Source organism: Salmo salar, unplaced genomic scaffold, assembly GCF_905237065.1.
Source record: "Salmo salar unplaced genomic scaffold, Ssal_v3.1, whole genome shotgun sequence".
NCBI classification, from domain to species: Eukaryota; Metazoa; Chordata; class Actinopteri; order Salmoniformes; family Salmonidae; genus Salmo; species Salmo salar.
Window position 1 is genome coordinate 417,198 of NW_025550938.1, and position 25,440 is coordinate 442,637.

At 52.0% G+C, this 25,440-nt stretch overlaps 1 protein-coding gene, 4 non-coding genes and 5 pseudogenes across 5 annotated transcripts; all 10 read left to right on the forward strand.

The window, feature by feature from the left end:
* Nucleotides 1-1,266: 1,266 nt before the first annotated feature.
* LOC123740294 (uncharacterized) lies at nt 1,267-4,959 on the forward strand. Its single transcript, XM_045714131.1, has 2 exons — nt 1,267-1,618; nt 4,185-4,959. The coding sequence occupies exons 1-2, from the start codon at nt 1,352-1,354 to the stop codon at nt 4,752-4,754; spliced, it is 837 nt and encodes a 278-aa protein (XP_045570087.1). The 5' UTR covers nt 1,267-1,351; the 3' UTR covers nt 4,755-4,959.
* A 219-nt stretch (nt 4,960-5,178) lies between these two features.
* LOC123740357 (uncharacterized) lies at nt 5,179-5,353 on the forward strand (annotated as a pseudogene).
* A 585-nt stretch (nt 5,354-5,938) lies between these two features.
* Nucleotides 5,939-6,055, forward strand: LOC123740569 (U5 spliceosomal RNA). Its single transcript, XR_006768448.1, has one exon. It is a non-coding gene; the product is annotated as a U5 spliceosomal RNA (small nuclear RNA).
* Nucleotides 6,056-8,396: 2,341 nt separating this feature from the next.
* On the forward strand, nt 8,397-8,569 carry LOC123740397 (uncharacterized; annotated as a pseudogene).
* A 604-nt stretch (nt 8,570-9,173) lies between these two features.
* On the forward strand, nt 9,174-9,290 carry LOC123740571 (U5 spliceosomal RNA). Its single transcript, XR_006768450.1, has one exon. It is a non-coding gene; the product is annotated as a U5 spliceosomal RNA (small nuclear RNA).
* Nucleotides 9,291-11,653: 2,363 nt separating this feature from the next.
* On the forward strand, nt 11,654-11,829 carry LOC123740342 (uncharacterized; annotated as a pseudogene).
* A 592-nt stretch (nt 11,830-12,421) lies between these two features.
* Nucleotides 12,422-12,538, forward strand: LOC123740572 (U5 spliceosomal RNA). Its single transcript, XR_006768451.1, has one exon. It is a non-coding gene; the product is annotated as a U5 spliceosomal RNA (small nuclear RNA).
* A 5,685-nt stretch (nt 12,539-18,223) lies between these two features.
* LOC123740368 (uncharacterized) lies at nt 18,224-18,399 on the forward strand (annotated as a pseudogene).
* A 543-nt stretch (nt 18,400-18,942) lies between these two features.
* Nucleotides 18,943-19,059, forward strand: LOC123740573 (U5 spliceosomal RNA). Its single transcript, XR_006768452.1, has one exon. It is a non-coding gene; the product is annotated as a U5 spliceosomal RNA (small nuclear RNA).
* Nucleotides 19,060-24,701: 5,642 nt separating this feature from the next.
* Nucleotides 24,702-24,873, forward strand: LOC123740403 (uncharacterized; annotated as a pseudogene).
* The last annotated feature ends 567 nt before the right edge of the window (nt 24,874-25,440 follow it).

Consider the following 25,440-nt stretch of genomic DNA (forward strand, 5'->3'; position numbering starts at 1 on the left):
GGTTGGCATGAGGAGGCACCATGCAGTGCGCCTCCTCTTAAAGGAGAAGGGAGGGAAAATAATGGAGTTATCCCGATTGGATTTCTCCAGAAAATTCCTCCAGAAAGAGCTCGGTTTCCATCCCGCGCAGGTAAACTGCATCTTAGCCCTTCCCTATGGGAAGGGCTTCGATGTCAGTTTTGCCAACGCCAGCTTCCTGCGGGAGTTCTGGGGGCAACTCCAGAACTCCCTGAACATCCAGGGGTCCCTCACAGCCATGTTTGAGGTGACCAAGCTGACGGATAATAGCATTAAAACCGTTATTATCCGTATGTACAATGAAACCGTACAGCCGGAGGACGTTGCAGTATGGCTGGGCAGGTACTGCAACGTGAAGGGGCCCTTGGTCCAGGTGAAGGATCCCGATGGGATCTGGACAGGGGCCTGGAGGGTGACTGTCCAGCAGAGGGAGGATCCTGGGGGCTATGGTGGGTTGAAAGCCATCCCATCCACCATAGTCCTCGGAGAGAATAGAGGCCATGTTCACTACCAGGACCAGCCCAAGCTGTGCCGTAAGTGTGGTGAACATGGCCACCTGGCAGAGGCCTGTAAAAGGTCGTCTGCATGAAGTGCCGGGAGGTGGGCCACCGCTACGAGGAGTGCACGAACGGAAGGTCGTGCAACCTCTGTGGCGAGCGGTCCCACCTCATCCGCGGCTGCCCCTTCTCCTGGGCCAATAAGGTCAGGGCCGAAAGGAGGGAGAGGGAGACGGGCGGCCGCGGACCGGACTTCTGAGCGCCAAGGGGAGGAACGGCAGTTGCCGAGGAGGTGGTGGTGGAGCCGGTGGTGGTTGAGAATGTAGTGGTGGAGCCGGTGGTAGTGGAGGGCGCGGAAGGTGCAGTGGTGGAAAAAGTGGGAGGAGAGGACAACCCCCCCCAATCCCCCTGCCCCAGATTAATGTGACCCCTGAAGGAGAAAGGGCCGAGAAAGACGGCCCCGGAGAGATCTTGAGTGAGAACTCCCCAAGTGGGTCAGACAGTATGGAGACTGTGTCGGAAAGAGATATGGGAGAGGGGGTGGAGATTCTGGAGGAACACCTCCCCCACGAAAAAGAAATGCGGAGGAGCTCTCCGACCCCGAACAAGGCGATGAGAAAAAGGGCAAGGTGGAATGGGAGAGCTCCCAGGGGAGGAAGAACCCAGAACCTTCCCCCCAACTCCCCCAACACAATCTCCTTTTTAAGTCCGGTTTTAACCTCCTCTCCCTGCCATCCCCCGTTACCCGGCGGGAGAGAGAGGAAGTACCAGAAAAATAACCTCCTTTCAACTGTTTAAATGCCTTTTCATTTAGCACTGTTTTTACTCACCTTTTTATGGCTTTTAACATCACCACTATAAATGTGAGAAGTATAAAAACAGAAATAAGAGCACAGTCGGTTTTATCCTTTTTAGAAAGGTTTAATTCAGATGTGTTTTTATTACAGGAGTGTGGTCTACCCTTTTTATCCTCTTATAGGAAATGGGAGGACAAGTGGCAGCATGGGCCCTCCATTTGGAGTGGCTCAAATTTTAATAAAAATGACGGTGTTGCCATTTTAATCAAGACCCCACATGTGGTGGTGAGGGGGAGCACGGTGGTGGTAGGTGGGCGCGCTCTTTTAGCCAATTGTACTTTTATGGGGAGGGATTTTAACATGCTAAATGTGTATGGTTTTAACGATAAACATGACCGGTGCGCACTTTTAGAAGACTTGCAGTCCCACATGCTAGGGAGGGATCCTCTAGTGGTGGGTGGGGATTTTAATTGTGTTTTAAATAGAGCAGACAGGAGAGGGGCGGGAGAGGATTTTAAGGTAGATAGGTCAAGTGTTTTATTGCAAGGGCTGTGCAGGGATTTTAAACTGACTGATTGTTTTAAAACCCTGCATCCAAGAGAGGAGGGCTTCACCTGGACCAGTGGTGACGGCACCAGAGCCTCTCGCATTGACTATCTGTTTACCGGGACTGCCCCCAACTGATGCTAGAATAACCCCTGCCTTTTTCTCAGATCACGTAATGCTGACGTGCACCCTTTCACTAACTTCGGGTGTGACTGTGGGAAGAGGGCCCTGGAAATTGAACTGTTCCCTTTTAGAAGATGATAGAGTAGTTAGCCAGTACAGGGAGCAGTTCAGCCAGTGGCAGACGCTACAGGACTTCTTTGACACACGAGCACAATGGTGGGAAATGGTGAAGGGTAGGACGAGGACTTTCTTTAGAGAGATAGGAAAGAAGAAAAGCAAAGAAAAGATAGACGCATGGTGGGACTGCAAAAGCGACTGGAAAGATATTTTAACCTTGGCCAACAGGGCTTTGATTTTAACTATGAAATTAAAGAAGTAAAAAAGGAAATGGCACTTTTAGCTGAACAGAAAAGTAAGGGGGTTATTTTAAGAAGTAAGGAGAGGGAATTAGAAGAGGGGGAGAAGTGTACAAGGTACTTTTTTAAGAAAATAGTTAGTAAGGGTAGGACAATGACAGGTTTAAAAAATAAAGATGGGTTTTTAAAAACAGACACAGAGGGAATGAAAGAAGTAGTCGAGGATTTTTATGGGGAACTGTTTGGGGAAAAAGTTGTATGTGAGGAAACCATGGGGGACGTTTTAACATACATTGACAAGATTTTACCCAACACAGACGACCTGACAAAAGACTTGACGAGGACAGAAATTGACCAAGGACTGAAACATTTTAAGAGGGGTAAATCACCGGGGGAGGACGGCCTCCCTTTGGAGTTTTATCTGACCTTTTGGGATGTTTTAGCCGATGAACTTCTGACTGTTTTTACTGACTTTGAATACCTCGACAGACTACCTGACAGTTTTAGAGTGGGGATCGTGACTCTTTTATATAAGAAAAACGACAGGACGGACCTGAAGAACTGGAGACCGATAACCCTTTTAAATTTTGATTGTAAACTTTTTACCAAGGTTTTAACACTCAGAATGTCTTCTGTCTTAGGGGAGGTGATCCACCCGGATCAAACCTGTGCCATTCCCGGAAGGAAGATCACGGACAGCCTGATACTGATCCGAGATGCCATCTGTTATGCGAGAGACAGAAACATGCGGCTTGTAGTCCTAAATTTAGATTTTGAAAAAGCCTTTGATCGGGTCTCGCACCAGTACCTCTTTAAGGTACTGCAAAAAATGGGTTTCCGGACAGGTTTTTAGCTTGGGTGGGACTGCTGTACGGGGATATCACCAGCAAAATCCTTGTAAATGGGCATCTGTCAAAAGCAGTGGGAGTACACTGCGGCGTCCGTCAGGGCTGTCCTTTATCTCCCCTTCTGTTTGTGGCGGCATTGAACCACTGGCACAGGTCTTGAGAAGGGACCAACGGATCAGTGGGGTGGGTATCCCGGGGAGTGGGGGGATGACCGCCAAGTGCGTTTTTTACATGGACGACGTCAATATTTTATGCACCGACCTTTTATCCGTCGACAGGACCCTGGACAGGACTGACTGGTACGGACGAGCCTCTGGGGCGAGACTGAACAGAGACAAGACAGAGGCCCAATTTTTCGGACCGTGGGCAGACCCAGACTTGACCAGACTACCACTGACTGTGAAAACGACGGACATAAGGGTACTCGGGGTAAAGTTTGACAGGGAGGGAGGAGGGAGAGGTAATTGGAGTGGGATCCTGGGGACAGTAAGACAGAGACTGGGATTTTGGGGACTACGACAGCTGACTTTTTGAGGGCAAGGTTTTAATCATTAAAGCAGTGATTTTACCTGTGCTTTTATTAATCAGTTCTGTTTTTATCCCCCTAGGAGAACTCTTTTAGCCCTGGAGCGGATGCTGTTTTACTTCTTGTGGGGGAGCAAGTGGGAGAGGCTGAGGAGGGAGGTGGTCAAGAGGCCCAGGTCCAAGGGGGGGAAAGGCTTGCCTGACCTCTACTTGTTCCTGGGCAGCCGCTACACAGCGTTACATCTTACTCTTGCCACCTCCCCGGCCACCAATAAGACCCAGGCCCTCGCAAGGTTCTGGCTGGGATCTTACCTCAGGTCTCTGAGGCTGATCCCAGTCGACCTGCGAGCCCCAGTCTCTTTCCTGCTTCCCACACACTACGCCCAGCTCCAGAAGTTTTTAAGACATTTTAAATTGGAAAAAGAAGCAGTCACAGTTTTAACTAAACATCGCTCTCTTCTCTCTCTTGTGCAGGATCGGGAACCAGTGTGTCCAGTGCGCGGGCTTGCTATAGGCGAGCCCACAACGGTTTGGCGTAATGTGGCCCATCCTGCTCTCCTGAATCAGCACCGGGACCTGTCCTGGATGGTCGCCCATGAGATCCTCCCGGTCAGGGTCGTCATGCACTCCCGGGGCATGGCGAGGACATCCGCGTGCCCCCGACCAGGCTGTGGCCAAGAGGAGTCGGTGAGGCACTTGCTCTGGGAGTGCAGAGCCGCCAGGGACCTGTGGAAGGAAGTAGGCCCCCTGATCTCCCCGTGTCTGCCAGCAGGGGAGGACCTAACGCCCCAGCTCGTGCTGTATGGGGTGGGCCGAAGGCCTATTCCACCAAAGGCCTTCACCAAGCTCTGGCCCACCCTCACGTGTCTGAAGGCAGCACTGTGGTCCTCCCGCAACCTGCTGGTAGCGAAACAGGTCAACACCACCCCCCAGGCAGTGGCCATGGTAGCCACAGAAGCCCTGGGGTGGTACAGAAGGAAGGGGGCCTCGACCCCAGGCGAAGGGGTCCCCACAACACCCAAGGTCCCTGCGGCCACGGCCTGACAGCGCTGCGGCGCCTAGGGCGATGCACCTAGGGGAGGTATCTCCTCTGGGCCCCGAAGGACGGGACGGTGATCGATTCGGAAGAGCAGGAGGAGGCAAGTTTGATAAGGACTCACCCCGCTCCTGTACAAGGGACCGAAGACAGCCTTTTAACAAGTGACTTTTTAAATACATTTTTTATGTCTTAAAAATGTTTTCCTTTTAAATCATTTGTACACATTTTAAATGGCTTGTACAGATTTGATGTTTTATACAATGAAAAGTACTTTCATTAATGGTTGTTTTTATTGGTGTAAACAACATGTACTTTTTAACAAATTCAAATGTAATTCAAATGCTGTGTTTTATGCCTCCATGCTGTTTGTTTGTGTATAAATGATGTAAAAATATAAATATGAGCTGTTTTTAAAGGAACTGTGACAATAAAACTTTTCCAAAAGAAAAAATCTGTTCTTATCAGTTTAATATCTGATACGTCCCCCATCGGGGGACTACATATTAAATGGATTTTTCGAACAGGGAGTCGGAAATGGGGCTTGCTCCGTCCGCTCCACGCATCGACCCGGTATTGCAGTACCTCCGGGAACGGTGCAACACTTTTCTCCCATTGTCAAGGAAAAGAAATACACCAAGCTATGTAAAACAGCTAGCAGAAGAAGAGAAGGAATGGAAAAAGAAGAATCATCCAAACTGAAACAAGTGCGAAGCCCCTTCATGGGGGTCCCCGTTTTCCCGCCATTTTACTTAAAAAAAAAATAAAAAAAAAACATTGGCCAGGAGAGTGTGTGTGTGTGTGTGTGTGTGTGTGTGTGTGTGTGTGTGTGTGTGTGTGTTTTTGAGCCCCCCAAAAATACAATCACTTCACCAGGATTGTGTGTGTGTGTGTGTGTGTGTGTGTGTGTGTGTGTTTTGAGCCCCCAAAAATACAATCACTTCACCAGGATTGTGTGTGTGTGTGTGTTTTGAGCCCCCCCAAAAATACAATCACTTCACCAGGATTGTCTGTCTGTCTGTCTGTCTGTCTGTCTGTCTGTCTGTCTGTCTGTCTGTCTGTCTGTCTGTCTGTCTGTGACTTTTTACCCACAGCCCTCGAAAACTTGGAAGAGTGGGTTCGGGGACCACCCGCGGGGACCCGGCCTAGAGTGCACCGTGTGTGTCTCGGGCCCCGACCTCTGACTTCCATACGACTCTGGTTTCTCTTCATTACGCACAAGCCTTTCGCCTTTTACTAAAGACTTCCGTGGAGAGGAACACTTACGAGTTCAACGTATTTTTGGAAGGGCTTTGCTTCTGGCAGAGCCCGGTATCTTGTTTCAAGAGAAATTGACAGAGATGACGCCGAGACTTTTGCTCAGGCGTTTGACTTGAAGCCGGCTGACCGACCGGCGTATTTTTTCCACTCAAAGTAGTCGCTCGGGCAATTGAGTTCAAGCCCGACGATGACTGGTGTATTTGCCGGGCATTGAACAAATAGTCGCACTAGGATTAAAGAGCTAGTGACCTAACGACGCATTAGCGACTTTTAAAAAAAACACACCCGCCTGTCACCAGGGAAGCGTTGGGTGAGGAGGAGCCAACTTTTGCCAAACCGATGAGGTCTGCCGAGGCCCCGGGGGCCGGCGGGTGCAGGGGTCAATTTGTGGGTTATCGCTTCTCGGCCTTTTGGCTCAGATCAAGCTTGGTACCGAGGTGCCCCAGAGCCCGCTGAGCCAAAAGGTCGAAGGAAGAAGGGCGGTAAAGGTTTTTTGACTGAGTTTTTTTCCAACGTTTTTTGGATTGTTCATTGGCTTCCTTTTGGAGAGTTTTTCTGTTTTTTCATTGATTGAAAGGGCCATTTTTTTTCGGAAATGGCGCGTCATGAGAAGATACCTGGAGTCGGACTGTCGAATACGGTGAGGTTTACATGGAAGAACAAAGAGATGGAGCCATTGGGAAGGGAAACTTTCGGAAGAACCATATTGTTGGGGATACTGAAACTTGAGGTGAAGGACGTTTTATGCCTCCAGGATAATCCGAGGGAAGGAGCTTTTGAGGTGACGTTACAGAAGGAGGAGAGGCATGAGGAAGTACTGAGGATGACGAGAGAGATGGAGAAGGAGAGACCTTTGTGCTATTATGAGGTGACCAGCCTAGCTAAAAACAATTTTAGGGTGGTCACCGTAAGAATATACAACCCGCATGTGAAGGATGAAGATGTGAGGGCCTTTTGGGGCGCTATATGGACAATGTATCAACGGCAAGGCTCCTCAGGGACTCCCTGGGGTTCTGGGATGGCCGGCGAGGTTTCAGGCACTCCTCAGGGAGGACCCTAAGGGACAGGGTGGCTACCTCCATCCTCCTGCGATGTTCTCCCTGGGGGCTGACCGGGGGACGTTGTTCTACGCACGTCAGCCCCCCGTTTTGCAGGCGTTGTATGGCCTACGGTCATATCCTCGCCTCGTGCAGCACAGGAAAATGCAGATTTTGTGGATCTGCCGAGCACGAGGCGAGGGACTGTGACGCGCCGAAGGCATGTCACGGGTGTGGCATGCAGACGCACCTGTGGCGTGAATGTCCGGCGCGTCAGAGGTCATACGCGTCTGCAGCGGGGGGGAGCGAGAGCGGAGGATGGGGAAGAAGAGGAGAGGAACAAGAGGAAAGAAAAGGCACGGAGGAAAAGGACACAGTGCGGGAGGAGAAGGAAAGAAGCGGCAGCGGGAGAAGAGAGAAAGAAAGAAATGGACTTGGTGGAACCAGAAGGACGGAAGGCTGAAGGAGAGGAGGAGCAGGAGGAGGAAAGAGACAGGAGGGTGGAGGGTCTGGAGAAGACGGTGGTGGAGAAGAAGGGGACGGAGAAGGCAATAGAGAGGGAGGAGACAGGGAAGACGGCGGTGGAGGAGAAAGAGAGAGAAAGAGAGGAGACAGAGAAGGCAGTGGTGGCGGGACCAGAAGGAGAGGGAGTAAAGGAGTGGGGGGACAGTAAAGAGGTAAGATCACGAGTAGAGGAGCTGAGGGAGATGGTAGGGGGGCTGACGGACACGGTGAATGACGCGGTGGGGGGCCTGACGGACGCAGATAGGGATGTTCCCTGGCTGCGCCCTCCACCGATAAAAAGACCTAAAAAGTGGGAGCGTAAGGACAGCAGGAGGAGGAAGGCTGGTAAGGGGGGGTAGGGCAGGGGGGAGAGGATGCGGGGCCCTCATGGGCTCCCTCCTCTTCATGCTCTTTACACCCCTGGCTGAGCTGGACCTTCCAGGCATTGCCCAGGGTTGGGGGACGGAGGAAGGTGGTAATTTTTTGTTTGAGGGCATGGGGTGCTCGGGCCAGAGTCAGGAGGAGGGCGGGGTGATAGATTTAAGTGGGGGCACAAGACAGAGTGTTCGCTTGTGCCGGGCACTGATTCTGTATACAGGGGAGAGGGGATGGTGGCCGACGGCGGAGCGTCAGGAGTGGAGGAGGCGTCCCGTCGGTCGGGAGGTTGGGGTGAGTTTATTTGGATTTTTTGTTGTTAGTATGGGTTTGGTTTGTAGGTGAGAAGGGGAGGGAAGATGTTTTCCTGGGTCTTTGTTTAAGGGTTTTTGGTTTGTGTAATTATTATAAATGCCTAGTTATGATTTTGATTGGAATATATGGTTTTGTATTGAACGGCATAGAAAGTAATAAATATATTTTGTAAAAAAAAAATCTGTTCTTATCAGTTTAATATCTGATACGTCCCCCATCGGGGGACTACATATTAAATGGATTTTTCGAACAGGGAGTCGGAAATGGGGCTTGCTCCGTCCGCTCCACGCATCGACCGGTATTGCAGTACCTCCGGGAACGGTGCAACACTTTTCTCCCATTGTCAAGGAAAAAGAAATACACCAAGCTATGTAAAACAGCTAGCAGAAGAAGAGAAGGAATGAAAAAAGAAGAATCATCCAAACTGAAACAAGTGCGAAGCCCCCTTCATGGGGGTCCCCCGTTTTCCCGCCATTTTACTTAAAAATAAAAAAATAAAAAAATAAAAAAAATAAAACATTGGCCAGGAGAGAGAGTGTGTGTGTGTGTGTGTGTGTGTGTGTGTGTGTGTGTGTGTGTGTGTGTGTTTTGAGCCCCCCCAAAAAATACAATCACTTCACCAGGATTGTGTGTGTGTGTGTGTGTGTGTGTGTGTGTGTGTTTTTGAGCCCCCCCCCCCAAAAAATACAATCACTTCACCAGGATTGTGTGTGTGTGTGTGTTTTTGAGCCCCCCCCCAAAAATACAATCACTTCACCAGGATTGTCTGTCTGTCTGTCTGTCTGTCTGTCTGTCTGTCTGTCTGTCTGTCTGTCTGTCTGTGACTTTTTACCCACAGCCCTCGAAAACTTGGAAGAGTGGGTTCGGGGACCACCCGCGGGGACCCGGCCTAGAGTGCACCGTGTGTGTCTCGGGCCCCGACCTCTGACTTCCATACGACTCTGGTTTCTCTTCATTACGCACAAGCCTTTCGCCTTTTACTAAAGACTTCCGTGGAGAGGAACACTTACGAGTTCAACGTATTTTTGGAAGGGCTTTGCTTCTGGCAGAGCCCGGTATCTTGTTTCAAGAGAAATTGACAGAGATGACGCCGAGACTTTTTGCTCAGGCGTTTGACTTGAAGCCGGCTGACCGACCGGCGTATTTTTTCCACTCAAAGTAGTCGCTCGGGCAATTGAGTTCAAGCCCGACGATGACTGGTGTATTTGCCGGGCATTGAACAAATAGTCGCACTAGGATTAAAGAGCTAGTGACCTAACGACGCATTAGCGACTTTTAAAAAAAACACACCCGCCTGTCACCAGGGAAGCGTTGGGTGAGGAGGAGCCAACTTTTGCCAAACCGATGAGGTCTGCCGAGGCCCCGGGACCCGGCGGGTGCAGGGGTCAATTTGTGGGTTATCGCTTCTCGGCCTTTTGGCTCAGATCAAGCTTGGTACCGAGGTGCCCCAAAGCCCGCTGAGCCAAAAGGTCGAAGGAAGGCAGGAGGGAGGAAAGTTTGTTGTTTTTGGTTTTTGAGAAACGGTTGGTGTATTTTGCCGCTCTTTTCAGTTTTTACTTTTTTGGAGGAAAAGCAGGAGCGGAGGAGAGTGCGCCAAGCTCCTTGCGGAGATGGCGCAAAATACTACAGGGAGGCCAGTCCCTAGGATGGGGCTGGCGAATACGGTGCGCTTTTCCTGGAGGGATAAGGCGATGGATCCACTGGACAGAGACGCTTTTGGGAGGACTATCCTGATCGGTATCCTTGGGCTGAAGGTGGAGGAAGTGTTCTGCCTACAAGAAAACCCATTAGAGGGTGCATATGATGTGGCATTGCATACGGAGAAAAAGCACGACGAGATTCTCAGAAAGGTGAGAGAAGTGGAAAAGGAGAAGCCGATGTCCCATTACGTGGTGACTAGCTTGGCGAGGAGCAATTTCCGAGTGGTTAACGTGAACATTTACAACCCTTACGTTAAGGACGAGGAGGTGAGGGCCTTTCTGGGGAGATACATGGATGGTGTCTCCTCAGGAAGGCACCTCAAAGATTCCCTGGGCTTTTGGACCGGGAGGAGGGGTTTCAGGCCCTCCTAAGAGAGGACCCAAATGGATTGGGTGGATACCTCCATCCTCCGGCGATGTTCTCCCTGGGGGCTGACCGGGGGACGTTGCATTATGCCCGTCAGCCTCCGTTCTGCAGGCGTTGTATGGCCTATGGTCATATCCTCGCCTCGTGCAGCACAAAGAAGTGTAGGTATTGTGGATCTACGGAGCACGAGGCGAGGGACTGTGACGCGCCGAAGGCATGTCACGGGTGTGGCATGCTGACGCACCTGTGGCGTGAATGCCCGGCGCGTCAGAGGTCATACGCGTCTGCAGCAGGGGGGAGCGAGAGCGGAGGATGGGGGAAGAAGAGGAGAGGAACAAGAGGAAAGAAAAGGCACGGAGGAAAAGGACACAGTGCGGGAGGAGAAGGAAAGAGCGGCAGCGGGAGAAGAGAGAAAGAAAGAAATGGACTTGGTGGAACCAGAAGGACGGAAGGCTGAAGGAGAGGAGGAGCAGGAGGAGGAAAGAGACAGGAGGGTGGAGGGGCTGGAGAAGACGGTGGTGGAGAAGAAGGGGACGGAGAAGGCAATAGAGAGGGAGGAGACAGGGAAGACGGCGGTGGAAGAGAAAGAGAGAGAAAGAGAGGAGACAGAGAAGGCAGTGGTGGCGGGACCAGAAGGAGAGGGAGTAAAGGAGTGGGGGGACAGTAAAGAGGTAAGATCACGAGTAGAGGAGCTGAGGGAGATGGTAGGGGGGCTGACGGACACGGTGAATGACGCGGTGGGGGGGCTGACGGACGCAGATAGGGATGTTCCCTGGCTGCGCCCTCCACCGATAAAAAGACCTAAAAAGTGGGAGCGTAAGGACAGCAGGAGGAGGAAGGCTGGTAAGGGGGGGTAGGGCAGGGGGGAGAGGATGCGGGGCCCTCATGGGCTCCCTCCTCTTCATGCTCTTTACACCCCTGGCTGAGCTGGACCTTCCAGGCATTGCCCAGGGTTGGGGGACGGAGGAAGGTGGTAATTTTTTGTTTGAGGGCATGGGGTGCTCGGGCCAGAGTCAGGAGGAGGGCGGGGTGATAGATTTAAGTGGGGGCACAAGACAGAGTGTTCGCTTGTGCCGGGCACTGATTCTGTATCCAGGGGAGAGGGGATGGTGGCCGACGGAGGAGCGTCAGGAGTGGAGGAGGCGTCCCCGTCGGTCGGGAGGATGGGGTGAGTTTATTTGGATTTTTTTGTTGTTAGTATGGGTTTGGTTTGTAGGTGAGAAGGGGAGGGAAGATGTTTTCCTGGGTCTTTGTTTAAGGGTTTTTGGTTTGTGTAATTATTATAAATGCCTAGTTATGATTTTGATTGGAATATATGGTTTTGTATTGAACGGCATAGAAAGTAATAAATATATTTTGTAAAAAAAAAAAATCTGTTCTTATCAGTTTAATATCTGATACGTCCCCCATCGGGGGACTACATATTAAATGGATTTTTCGAACAGGGAGTCGGAAATGGGGCTTGCTCCGTCCGCTCCACGCATCGACCCGGTATTGCAGTACCTCCGGGAACGGTGCAACACTTTTCTCCCATTGTCAAGGAAAAGAAATACACCAAGCTATGTAAAACAGCTAGCAGAAGAAGAGAAGGAATGAAAAAGAAGAATCATCCAAACTGAAACAAGTGCGAAGCCCCCTTCATGGGGGTCCCCGTTTTCCCGCCATTTTACTTAAAAAAAAAAAAAAAATAAATAAAACATTGGCCAGGAGAGAGTGTGTGTGTGTGTGTGTGTGTGTGTGTGTGTGTGTGTGTGTGTGTGTGTGTGTGTGTGTGTGTGTGTTTTGAGCCCCCCAAAAATACAATCACTTCACCAGGATTGTGTGTGTGTGTGTGTGTGTGTGTGTGTGTGTGTGTTTTGAGCCCCCCCCAAAAATACAATCACTTCACCAGGATTGTGTGTGTGTGTGTGTTTTTGAGCCCCCCCCCAAAAATACAATCACTTCACCAGGATTGTCTGTCTGTCTGTCTGTCTGTCTGTCTGTCTGTCTGTCTGTCTGTCTGTGACTTTTTACCCACAGCCCTCGAAAACTTGGAAGAGTGGGTTCGGGGACCACCCGCGGGGACCCGGCCTAGAGTGCACCGTGTGTGTCTCGGGCCCCGACCTCTGACTTCCATACGACTCTGGTTTCTCTTCATTACGCACAAGCCTTTCGCCTTTTACTAAAGACTTCCGTGGAGAGGAACACTTACGAGTTCAACGTATTTTTGGAAGGGCTTTGCTTCTGGCAGAGCCCGGTATCTTGTTTCAAGAGAAATTGACAGAGATGACGCCGAGACTTTTGCTCAGGCGTTTGACTTGAAGCCGGCTGACCGACCGGCGTATTTTTTCCACTCAAAGTAGTCGCTCGGGCAATTGAGTTCAAGCCCGACGATGACTGGTGTATTTGCCGGGCATTGAACAAATAGTCGCACTAGGATTAAAGAGCTAGTGACCTAACGACGCATTAGCGACTTTTAAAAAAAACACACCCGCCTGTCACCAGGGAAGCGTTGGGTGAGGAGGAGCCAACTTTTGCCAAACCGATGAGGTCTGCCGAGGCCCCCGGGGCCCGGCGGGTGCAGGGGTCAATTTGTGGGTTATCGCTTCTCGGCCTTTTGGCTCAGATCAAGCTTGGTACCGAGGTGCCCCAGAGCTCGCTGAGTCAAAAGGTCGGAGATAGGAGGGCGGTATTTTTGTTTTGAAGGATTTGGATTTCCACTATTTCCTTTTCTTTAACTAGTAGCTTCTTTTTTGATTGAGAAGAGAGCTTTATACTGGACAAGATGGCGGAAAGTAGACCAAGAAGATCGGTTCCAGGGATTGGGCTTGCAAACACGGTGAGGTTTTCATGGAGCAACAAGGAAATGGAGCCAATCGGGAGAGAAAGTTTTGGGAGATCTGTTTTAATGGGGATCCTGAAGCTAATGGTGAAGGACGTGTTATGCCTTCAGGCTAACCCAATTGAAAAAGCCTATGATGTAACTTTCTATACAGAGGCAATGCATGATGATATCATGAAGAAGGCGAAGGCTGTGGGAGGTGTGAGGCCCATGAGTAATTATGAGGTCTCAAGTTTGGCAAAGAACAATTTCAGAGTTGTGACGGTGAATATCTACAACCCGCATGTAAAGGACGAGGAGGTAAGGGCATTTTTGGGGAGGTTTATGGACAACGTTTCATCAGCAAGGCTCCTCAGGGACTCCCTGGGGTTCTGGAACGGAAGGAGAGGGTTCCAGGCACTCCTCAGGGAGGACCCTGAGGGACTGGGTGGATTCCTCCATCCTCCTGCGATGTTCTCCCTGGGGGCTGACAGGGGGACGTTGTACTATGCACGTCAGCCCCGTTCTGCAGGCGCTGTATGGCCTACGGCCACATCCTCGCCTCGTGCAGCACAAGAAAGTGCAGGTTTTGTGGGTCTGGAAAGCACGAGGCGAAGGATTGTGACGAGCCGAAGGCATGCCACGGGTGCGGTTCGTCAGCGCACCTGTGGCGGGAATGCCCGGCTCGTAAGGGGTCATACGCGTCTGCAGCTGGAGGGGGAGCAGGAGCGGGGGATGGGGGAAGAAGAGGAAGGGGAGAAGAACAGGGGAAAGAAGGGAACACAGGCCCTGAGAAGACGGCCGAACGAAAGGAGGAGGAGGAAGAGGTGGCATCAGGAGGCAAAGGAAACAGAGAAGGAACGGAAGAAGAAGGACCGGAAGGAGAAGGAGGGAAAGAGGTGGAAGGAAGAAAAGAAGTGGGGGAGCGAGAGAGAACGACAGTGGAGGGGTGCCGGTGGCAGGGACTGTGGATGGGGAGGAGGGGGTGAGGGAGTGGGGGGGACAGTGTGGCGAGTGCCCTCATTGAAGAGATGAGGGAAATGGTGCAAGAGATAGCAGGGAGGGGGGGTGATGTCTCTCCGTTACATACAACACCAAAGAAGAAAGGGAAGAGGAGGAGCGGCTCGGCGGGCTGTGGGGGGAGGGGGTGGAGGGGGGGGCAAGCGAGTGATGGGGGAGGGAAGAACGCCCTTGTCCTCGCTGTTCTCCTCAGCCCCTCAACAGCTGGTGGAGGAAGACTCCCAGGGCGTGGCGCTGGGCTGGGTGTCTGAGGGGGGATCTCAACTCCTGCTTGGGGAGTTGGGGTCCCCTGCTCTCGACCTCAGTCCAGCAGCCTCCAGGGAGAGAGGAACGGAGGGTGTTGGTGGGGAACCCAGGATGCAGGGCACTCCAAGGCCTAACACCATGCCTGCATCCTGGGTTGGAGAGATGGAGGAGGACGGGGGGACGTCAGGAGAGGAGAAGACGTTCCCGCCGGATAGGCTGAAGCAGGGGAGCATCGGGTGAGTCTCCTGTTTTTGTTAATTTTGTTTTGAAGTTATTTTGTTGAAATTAGGGTTAGGATTTAATTTATAAATAAACTGTCTGTTAATATTTTTAGTTTAAATGTAAGGGGTTTGAGGGATTTTGTTAAGAGGAGGGCGGTTTTTAGTTTTTGGAAGGGGTGGGTTTTGATGTTTGTTTTGTACAGGAGGTTCACCTGAGGGATGGAGGGGATGTCATCAGGTTTAGTAGGGAGTGGGATAAGGGGGAGTCAGTTTGGGGTATAGGTGGGGTTCACTCTACGGGGGTGGGTATTTTGTTTGGGAATAGGGAGGTTAGAGGTAGAGAGCACTTTTGTTGTAATGCAGGGGAGGGTGTTGGGGGTGGATGTCACTTTTAGGGATAGTAGGTATAGGTTAGTGGTGGTGTATGGGCCACAGGTGGCGGCAGACAGGAGGGAGATGGTGGACTGTCTGGCGCCCCTGTGTGTCGCAAATAGGCACTTGGTGATAGGTGGGGATTTTAACATAGATTTAGGGTTAGGGGGGGATAGTAGTGCAGGCGCCATCAACGGGCTAATGGCTTGCCATGGTCTGGTTGATGGAGGCCTGCACACTACTCCGACAATGGCGGGTCCCACATGGCGTAACTCTCGGGGGGTTGCGCGGAGGCTCGACTATATTTTTCTATCTAGGTCTTTGGGCCAGTTGTCTGGGCGGCTGTTGCCTGTGTTCTTCTCAGATCACGACGGGGTGCTCCTGCAGGTGGGGCCGCCAGTCTGCCTCTTCGGTAGGGGGTACTGGAAATTAGATCGGGATGTGCTGGAGGAGCAAGCTTTCGTTGACACCTTTTTGGTTTCTTTCGGGGCTTGAAGGCCTCCGGTCCATGTGCGAGGGGGTGTTGGAGTGGTGGGATTTAGTTAAGGTAAGGATTAGGGCTTTTATAATAGGATATTGTAAGAGGAAAAAAGGGAGGAAAGGAGGGAGGTGGATCGTATCCAAAGGTTGCTCGAACTCGAGTACGAGGCAGGCAACCTCGGCGGGTCGATTGACTGGGAGAGATCCACTGACCTGAAGGCGCAGCTCAGGGAGCTGCAGGAGCGGAAGGCTCGAGCTTTCCTGGAGCGTGCGCATAATGGCTTTCTAGAACATAATGAGACTTGTTCCGCTATGTTCTTTAAGTCGGTTAGGGGCAGACAGAGTAGGAAGATAATGCATGGGGTGAGGAAAGAAGATGGTAGCATAGTTAGAAAACCGGAGGAAATGGTCAGGGTAACAACTGATCATTTCCGAGGTTTATTTAAAGAGAGGGTAATAGATGTAGAGCAGGGAAATGTGTTTTTAGAACACTTGTCCCGGCGATTGCCGGAGGACATTAGAGATGTGATGGAGGCTCAGATCTCCCTCGAGGAGGTTGAGAGCGCTCTCAGGAGGATGGGAAAAGGGAAGGTGCCTGGGATGGATGGGCTGCCGGCCGAGTTTTACCTCAAGTTTTGGGGTATACTTGGACCAGTGGTCCTCGAAGTCTTGAAGGCCATCCTTGAGACGGGGGTCCCGGGGGGATCAATGGCGGTCGGTGTGCTGTCACTTCTTTATAAGAAGGGGGAAGCAACTGACCTTGGCAACTGGCGGCCGTTGACCATGCTGTGCGTAGATTACAAGCTACTTGCAAAGGTTTTAGCAGACCGGTTGCGCACAGCCCTTCCCTACGTCGTCCATGAGGATCAGACGTGCGGGGTAGAGGGTCGCTCGATCAGATGGAACCTACAGTTGATCAGGGACTCCATCGCTTGGGTAGAAGATAGGGGCTGCCTTTAATGGTAGCAGCGCTGGATCAGGCGAAAGCCTTTGATCGCGTGAATAGATCCTTTCTATTCAGGGTGTTAGGTAGATTAGGATTTGGGGAGAAGTTTATAGGATGGATCCGTACATTATATGTCGGAGCGGGGTGCCGAGTTAGCGTTAACAGTCACTTAGGTGACGTTTTTGACCTCTCGTCTGGGGTCAGGCAGGGATGCCCGCTCTCGGCTCTCCTCTTCGTTCTGTACATGGAGCCTCTGGGGGCTGCCATTAGGGCAGACACAGGGGTGGAGGGCTTGCTGATCCCTGGAAGTGGCGGTCTCCGTGTCAAGTTGACACAGTACGCCGACGACACATCCTTGCTGCTTTGCAAGGACTCGTGCCTGACAAGGTCCCTTGCCATTATTGGGGACTTCACCCGAGCGTCGGGGGGCGGTTCTGAACCACGCGAAGTCTTCCGTTAAGTTTTTCGGAAGATGGAGTGGTAGGACGGATGTGCCCGGAGGGTTATCTCTCTGTAACGGGGCCCTGAGGGTTCTCGGGGTCCACTTTGAGACCTCCGGCTCAGCGACGCTGAACTGGAACATGGGCATCGCAGTGGTACAGAGGAAGCTAGCGATGTGGAGGGCTAGGTCTTTGTCCTTTTTAGGCAAGGTCCTGGTTCTCAAGGTGGATGTACTGCCATCTCTTTTGTATTTGGCGTATATATACCCATTGCCGGCTTGTCTGAGGAGGCCTCTAGTGAGGCTAGTGTTTCAGTTCATGTGGGGTGGCAGGTACGAGTGGGTCGCCAGGGCACGCATGATCTGTCCCATCGGGGAGGGAGGTAGGGGGGTACCACATCTCCCCCTCAAGCTGGACGCAATTTTTGTTTCTTTTCTGTTAACGGAGCTTGCTCAGCCGGTACTACACCCGTCCGGTTACCTCCTGCGGGTGTTCTTCTCGTATCAGGCGAGAAGCGTAATGGTGTGGTCTAACACGGGTCCTCGGGCGGAACAGCTGCCGTGGCACTTTGGCCATGCGGCCAAGTGGCTGCGTGCGCACCCCGAGGTTGAAGTTGCCCGAGTAGGTTTAGATCACAGGCACCTGTACGAGGAGGTTAGACGGGCAGTAAGTCCGGCACCTGTAGTGGGCATCCCGGCGGCGGTCTGGGAGGGAGTGCAGGCGCGGGGCCTGGACAACAGGCTCAAGGACCTGAATTGGTTGAGCCTCCACAAGTGTTTGCCGGTGCGCTCCACCATGTACCGGCATAGCTTGGCGCGATCCCCCACCTGCCCAAGACCTTCTTGTGGCAGGGAGGAGACTGTGCGCCATGTCTTTTGGGACTGTGCCATTGCCGGAGTAGTATGGGCAAAGGCACGGGTGTTGTTAGGAAGGGTTAGAGGTGATTTTGTATTGACGTGGGCTAGGTTAGAGAGAGGTGTAGGGAGAGCGAGGGGCACGGATAGGGATAGGTTTCTGCTCTGGCTTCTCATGAGCCTCTTTAAGCGAGGGCTGTGGGAAGCCAGGCAGAACATGGTCAAGACAGGGAGAGATTGGGGGGTGGAAGGAATAGTGAGGAGGGTGGAAGGAGATTTGAGGGGGAGGATGAAGAGGGAGGAGACGAAGTGGGGCAGCACGCTGCCCGGGAGAGATGGAAGGGGGATTAGGGCTGGGGTTATTTTAGATTAGGGACGGGAAGATAGGGAAAGTTAGTGTTTAGGATGACGGGGAGGGATGATGCTCCCCTGAGTTTTGTTTTGGGGTTTTTGGTTTGTTTTATGAATTAAAAATACCATTATTTGAGTTTGAAGGAATATTATGATTTTGTAAAGTATGAATGGTATTGAACGTAATAAATTATTTTTTCTAAAAAAAAAAATCTGTTCTTATCAGTTTAATATCCGATACGTCCCCCATCGGGGGACTACATATTAAATGGATTTTTCGAACAGGGAGTCGGAAATGGGGCTTGCTCCGTCCTCTCCACGCATCGACCCGGTATTGCAGTACCTCCGGGAACGGTGCAACACTTTTCTCCCATTGTCAAGGAAAAAGAAATACACCAATCTATGTAAAACAGCTAGCAGAAGAAGAGAAGGAATGAAAAAGAAGAATCATCCAAACTGAAACAAGTGCGAAGCCCCCTTCATGGGGGTCCCCGTTTTCCCGCCATTTTACTTAAAAAAAAAACATTGGCCAGGAGTGTGTGTGTGTGTGTGTGTGTGTGTGTGTGTGTGTGTGTGTGTGTGTTTTGAGCCCCCCAAAAAAATACAATCACTTCACCAGGATTGTGTGTGTGTGTGTGTGTGTGTGTGTTTTGAGCCCCCAAAAATACAATCACTTCACCAGGATTGTGTGTGTGTGTGTGTTTTGAGCCCCCCAAAAATACAATCACTTCACCAGGATTGTCTGTCTGTCTGTCTGTCTGTCTGTCTGTCTGTCTGTCTGTCTGTCTGTCTGTGACTTTTTACCCACAGCCCTCGAAAACTTGGAAGAGTGGGTTCGGGGACCACCCGCGGGGACCCGGCCTAGAGTGCACCGTGTGTGTCTCGGGCCCCGACCTCTGACTTCCATACGACTCTGGTTTCTCTTCATTACGCACAAGCCTTTCGCCTTTTACTAAAGACTTCCGTGGAGAGGAACACTTACGAGTTCAACGTATTTTTGGAAGGGCTTTGCTTCTGGCAGAGCCCGGTATCTTGTTTCAAGAGAAATTGACAGAGATGACGCCGAGACTTTTTGCTCAGGCGTTTGACTTGAAGCCGGCTGACCGACCGGCGTATTTTTTCCACTCAAAGTAGTCGCTCGGGCAATTGAGTTCAAGCCCGACGATGACTGGTGTATTTGCCGGGCATTGAACAAATAGTCGCACTAGGATTAAAGAGCTAGTGACCTAACGACGCATTAGCGACTTTTAAAAAAAACACACCCGCCTGTCACCAGGGAAGCGTTGGGTGAGGAGGAGCCAACTTTTGCCAAACCGATGAGGTCTGCCGAGGCCCCGGGGACCGGCGGGTGCAGGGGTCAATTTGTGGGTTATCGCTTCTCGGCCTTTTGGCTCAGATCAAGCTTGGTACCGAGGTGCCCCAGAGCTCGCTGAGTCAGAAGGTCGAAGGTGGTAGGGAGGAGAGTTTTCTTGGGTTGGAAACTTCTTTAATTTTCCCTCCAAATTTTTTTTGGAGCTCATTTATCAAGAAAAATGGCGCGGATTTCAAGCAGCAGATCGGTTCCTGGTATGGGTCTAGCAAACACGGTACGGTTTGCATGGAGGGACAAGGAGATGGAGCCAGCCGGGAGAGAGACCTTTGGGAGGACGATCCTGATGGGGGTATTGAAGCTGGCGGTTAAAGACGTTTTTGCCTCCAGGGGAATCCCACAGAAGCCGCTTATGATGTGACTTTTTACAATGAGGAAAAACATGATGAGATCATGCAGAAGGTGAGAGAAGTTGGAGCTGGAAGGCCGATGTGCCATTACGAGGTCACAAGCTTGGCGAGGAACAATTTCAGGGTGGTAACCGTAAACATCTATAACCCCCATGTCAAGGACGAAGAGGTGAGGGCCTTTCTGGGGAGGTATATGGACAAGGTATCCTCAGCAAGGCTCCTCAGGGACTCCCTGGGGTTTTGGAATGGGAGGAGAGGGTTCCAGGCCCTACTCAGGGAGGACCCGAAGGGACAGGGTGGCTACCTCCATCCCCCCGCAATGTTCTCCCTGGGGGCTGACAGGGGACGTTGTTTTATGCACGTCAGCCCCGTTTTGCAGGCGTTGTATGGCCTACGGCCATACCCTCGCCTCGTGCAGTACAAGAAAGTGCAGGTTTTGTGGATCTGGAGAGCACGAGGCGAGGGACTGCGACGAGCCGAAGGCGTGCCACGGGTGTGGCTCGTCTGCACACCTGTGGCGGGAGTGCCCGGCTCGCCAGAGGTCATACGCGTCTGCAGCTGGGGGGAGCAGGAGCGGGGGATGGGGGAAGAAGAGGAGGGGATGGAAGGCCGGCTCAGGACGTGAGCACAGGCCCGAGGGGAAGGCCACAAGGAAGGAGGAGGAACAAGGAGCGGCAACAGGAGTGGAGGCAGACAAGGAAGGAACGGGAGCAAAAGAACTGGGAAGAGAGGAGGAGGAGGAATGCAAGAGAGTGGAGGAGCCTGAGAGAGAAGAGCGCGAGGGGGGTGGTGGAGAAGGAGACGGTGGAAGGACCAGTGGAGGAGGAGGAGGAGGGGGAGGCGGGAGTGGGGGGAAAGTGCCCTGGTGGAAGAGATGAGGGGTATGGTGGAGGAGCTGGCGGGGACAGAGGGGGGGTATCTCTCCTCTACCACCATCACCAAAGAAGAGGGCGAAGAGGAGGGTGCGTTTGGCTGACAGTGAGAGGGATGCCAAGAGACCGATGGGGGGGGAGAGACCTCTGGGTTGCCGCTGGATTCCCCAAACCCTCAACTTCTGGTGGGGGGACCCACCTAACAAGGCCCAGGGCTGGGTGGCTGAGGAGGTGGGGAGTTTTTGTTTGGGGACTCCGTCTCCCTATTCTCTTTCAGACCAGCTATAGCGCTGGGGAGGGGGAGGAGTGTGCGGGTAGACCCAGGATGCAGGGCACCCCGGTGCCAAACACCATTCCTGCATCCTGGGTTGGTGAAATGGAGGACGGACGTCGGGTGTACGGACGGCGTTCCCGCCGGTAGACATGGAGCAGGGGAGCATCGGGTGAGTCTCCTGTTTTTGTTTTTCTGTTGGGGTTTAGTTTTTTCTTGAGTAAAGGTTGATTTGTTTTATTTATTATAATTATTCATGGGGTTAAATTTTACGTTTGTTAGTTTAAACGTAAGGGGATTAAGGGATTTTGTTAAGAGGAGGGCGGTTTTTAGTTATTTGGAAGGTGTGGGTTTTGATTTTTGTTTTTGCAGGAGGTTCACCTGAGGGATGGAGGGGATATCAGTAGGTTTAGGAGGGAGTGGGACAAGGGGGAGTCGGTTTGGGGTATAGGGGGGTGCACTCATCGGGGGTAGGGATTTTGTGTGGGCATAGGGAGGTAAAGGTGGAGGGTTATTTTGTGGTTATGCAGGGGAGGGTGTTGGGGGTGGATGTCACTGTAAGAGATTGTAAATTTAGATTAGTGGTGGTGTACGGGCCACAGGTGGCGGCAGACAGGAGGGAGATGGTGGACTGTCTGGCGCCCCTGTGTGTTACAAATAGGCACTTAGTGATAGGAGGGGATTTTAATATAGATTTAGGGGTAGGGGGGATAGTAGTGCAGGCGCCATCACTGGGCTAATGGCTTGCCATGGTCTGGTTGATGGAGGCCTGCACACTACTCCGACAATGGCTGGTCCCACATGGCGCAACTCCCGGGGGGTTGCGCGGAGGCTCGACTATATTTTTCTATCAAGGTCTTTGGGTCGGTTGTCTGGGCGGCTGTTGCCTGTGTTCTTCTCAGACCACGACGGGGTGCTCCTGCAGGTGGGGTCGCCAGTCTGCCTCTTCGGTAGGGGGGTACTGGAAGTTAGATCGGGAGGTGCTGGAGGAGCAAGCTTTCGTCGACGCTTTTTTGGTTTCTTTCGGAGGCTTGAAGGCCTCCGGTCCATGCGAGGGGGTGTTAGAGTGGTGGGATTTAGTTAAGGTAAGGATTAGGGCTTTTATAATAGGGTATTGCAGGAGGAAAAAAGGGAGGAAAGGAGGGAGGTGGATCGTATCCAAAGGTTGATTGAACTCGAGTACGAGGCAGGCAACCTCGGCGGGTCGATTGACTGGGAGAGATCCACAGCCCTGAAGGCGCAGCTCAGGGAGCTGCAGGAGCGGAAGGCTCGAGCTTTCCTGGAGCGTGCGCATAATGGCTTTTTAGAACACAATGAGACTTGTTCCGCTATGTTCTTTAAGTCAGTTAGGGGCAGGCAGAGTAGGAAGGTAATGCATGGGGTGAGGGAAGAAGATGGCAGTATAGTTAGAAAGCCGGAGGAGATGGTCAGGGTGACAACTGATCATTTCCGAGGTTTATTTAAAGAGAGGGTAATAGATGTAGAGCAGGGAAATGTGTTTTTAGAACACTTGTCCCGGCGATTGCCGGAGGACATTAGAGACGTGATGGAGGCTCAGATCTCCCTCGAGGAGGTTGAGAGCGCTCTCAGGAGGATGGGAAAAGGGAAGGTGCCTGGGATGGATGGGCTGCCGGCCGAGTTTTACCTCAAGTTTTGGGGTATACTTGGACCAGTGGTCCTCGAAGTCTTGAAGGCCATCCTTGAGACGGGGGTCCCGGGGGATCAATGGCTGTCGGTGTGCTGTCACTTCTTTACAAGAAGGGGGAAGTAACAGACCTTAGCAACTGGCGGCCGTTGACCATGCTGTGCGTAGACTATAAGTTGTTAGCAAAGGTCTTAGCGGACCGGTTGCGCACAGCCCTTCCCTACGTCGTCCATGAGGATCAGACGTGCGGGGTAGAGGGCCGCTCTATTAGGTGGAACCTACAGTTGATCAGGGACTCCATCGCTTGGGTAGAAGACAGAGGGCTGCCTTTAATGGTAGCAGCGCTAGATCAGGCGAAAGCCTTTGATCGCGTGAATAGATCCTTTCTATTCAGGGTGTTAGGTAGATTAGGATTTGGGGAAAAGTTTATAGGATGGATCCGTACTTTATATGTCGGAGCGGGGTGCCGAGTTAGCGTAAACAGTCACTTAGGTGACGTTTTTGACCTCTCGTCTGGGGTCAGGCAGGGATGCCCGCTCTCGGCTCTCCTCTTCGTTCTGTACATGGAGCCTCTGGGGGCTGCCATTAGGGCAGACACAGGGGTGGAGGGATTGCTGATACCTGGAAGTGGCGGTCACCGTGTCAAGTTGACGCAGTACGCCGACGACACCTCCTTGCTGCTTTGCAAGGACTCGTGCCTGACAAGGTCCCTTGCCATCATTGGGGACTTCACCCAAGCGTCGGGAGCGGTTCTTAACCACGCGAAGTCTTCCGTTAAGTTTTTCGGAAGATGGAGTGGTAGGACGGATGTGCCCGGAGGGTTATCTCTCTGTAACGGGGCCCTGAGGATACTCGGGGTCCATTTTGAGACCTCCGGCTCAGCGACGCTGAACTGGAACATGGGCATCGCAGTGGTACAGAGGAAGCTAGCGATGTGGAGGGCTAGGTCTTTGTCTTTTTAGGCAAGGTCCTGGTTCTAAAGGTGGATGTATTGCCATCTCTATTGTACTTGGCGTACATCTACCCATTGCCGGCTTGTCTGAGGAGGCCTCTAGTGAGGCTGGTGTTTCAGTTCATGTGGGGTGGCAGGTACGAGTGGGTCGCCAGGGCACGCATGATCTGTCCCATCGGGGAGGGAGGTAGGGGGTACCACATCTCCCCCTCAAGCTGGACGCAATTTTTGTTTCTTTTCTGTTGGCGGAGCTTGCTCAGCCAGTACTACACCCGTCCGGTTACCTCCTGCGGGTGTTCTTCTCGTATCAGGCGAGAAGCGTAATGGTGTGGTCTAACACGGGTCCTCGGGCGGAACAGCTGCCGTGGCACTTTGGCCATGCGGCCAAGTGGCTGCGTGCGCACCCCGAGGTTGAAGTCGCCCGAGTAGGTTTAGATCACAGGCACCTGTACGAGGAGGTTAGACGGGCAGTAAGTCCGGCACCTGTAGTGGGCATCCCGGCGGCGGTCTGGGAGGGAGTGCAGGCGCGGGGCCTGGACAACAGGCTCAAGGACCTGAATTGGTTGAGCCTCCACAAGTGTTTGCCGGTACGCTCCACCATGTACCGGCATAGCTTGGCGCGATCCCCCACCTGTCCAAGACTTTCTTGTGGCAGGGAGGAGACTGTGCGCCATGTCTTTTGGGACTGTGCCATTGCCGGAGTAGTATGGGCAAAGGCACGGGTGTTGTTAGGAAGGGTTAGAGGTGATTTTGTATTGACGTGGGCTAGGTTAGAGAGAGGTGTAGGGAGAGCGAGGGGGACGGATAGGGATAGGTTTCTGCTCTGGCTTCTCATGAGCCTCTTTAAGCGGGGGCTGTGGGAAGCCAGGCAGAACATGGTTAAGACAGGGAAAGATTGGGGGGTGGAAGGGATAGTGAGGAGGGTGGAAGGAGATTTGAGAGGGAGGATGAAGAGGGAGGAGAGGAAGTGGGGGCAGCATGCTGCCCGGGAGAGATGGAAGGGGGGATTAGGGCTGGGGTTATTTTAGATTAGGGACGGGAAGATAGGGAAAGTTAGTGTTTAGGATGACGGGGAGGGATGATGCTCCCCTGAGTTTTTGTTTTGGGTTTTCGTTTGGTTGTGAATTTAAAAATGCCATTATTATTTGTGTTTGGATGGAATGTATGAGTTTGTATTGTTTTGTATTGTATGAATGGCATTGATTGTAATAAATTATTTTTTCTATAATCTGTTCTTATCAGTTTAATATCTGATACGTCCCCCATCGGGGGACTACATATTAAATGGATTTTTCGAACAGGGAGTCGGAAATGGGGCTTGCTCCGTCCGCTCCACGCATCGACCGGTATTGCAGTACCTCCGGGAATGGTGCAACACTTTTCTCCCATTGTCAAGGAAAAAGAAATACACCAAGCTATGTAAAACAGCTAGCAGAAGAAGAGAAGGAATGAAAAAAGAAGAATCATCCAAACTGAAACAAGTGCGAAGCCCCCTTCATGGGGGTCCCCCGTTTTCCCGCCATTTTACTTTAAAAAAAAAAAAAAAAAAATACATTGGCCAGGAGAGTGTGTGTGTGTGTGTGTGTGTGTGTGTGTGTGTGTGTGTGTGTGTGTGTGTGTGTGTTTTTGAGCCCCCAAAAATACAATCACTTCACCAGGATTGTGTGTGTGTGTGTGTGTGTGTGTGTGTGTGTGTGTGTTTTGAGCCCCCCCCAAAAATACAATCACTTCACCAGGATTGTGTGTGTGTGTGTGTTTTGAGCCCCCCCCAAAAAATACAATCACTTCACCAGGATTGTCTGTCTGTCTGTCTGTCTGTCTGTCTGTCTGTCTGTCTGTGACTTTTTACCCACAGCCCTCGAAAACTTGGAAGAGTGGGTTCGGGGACCACCCGCGGGGACCCGGCCTAGAGTGCACCGTGTGTGTCTCGGGCCCCGACCTCTGACT

Bases quoted from the DNA above. Each gene is read 5' to 3' on its own strand.
- LOC123740294 (XM_045714131.1), top strand. From the start codon at position 1,352: ATGGCTTTTAACATCACCACTATAAATGTGAGAAGTATAAAAACAGAA. The intron at 1,619-4,184 runs GTAGGTGGGCGC...TCTCTTGTGCAG, and splicing joins TGAGGGGGAGCACGGTGGTG to GATCGGGAACCAGTGTGTCC.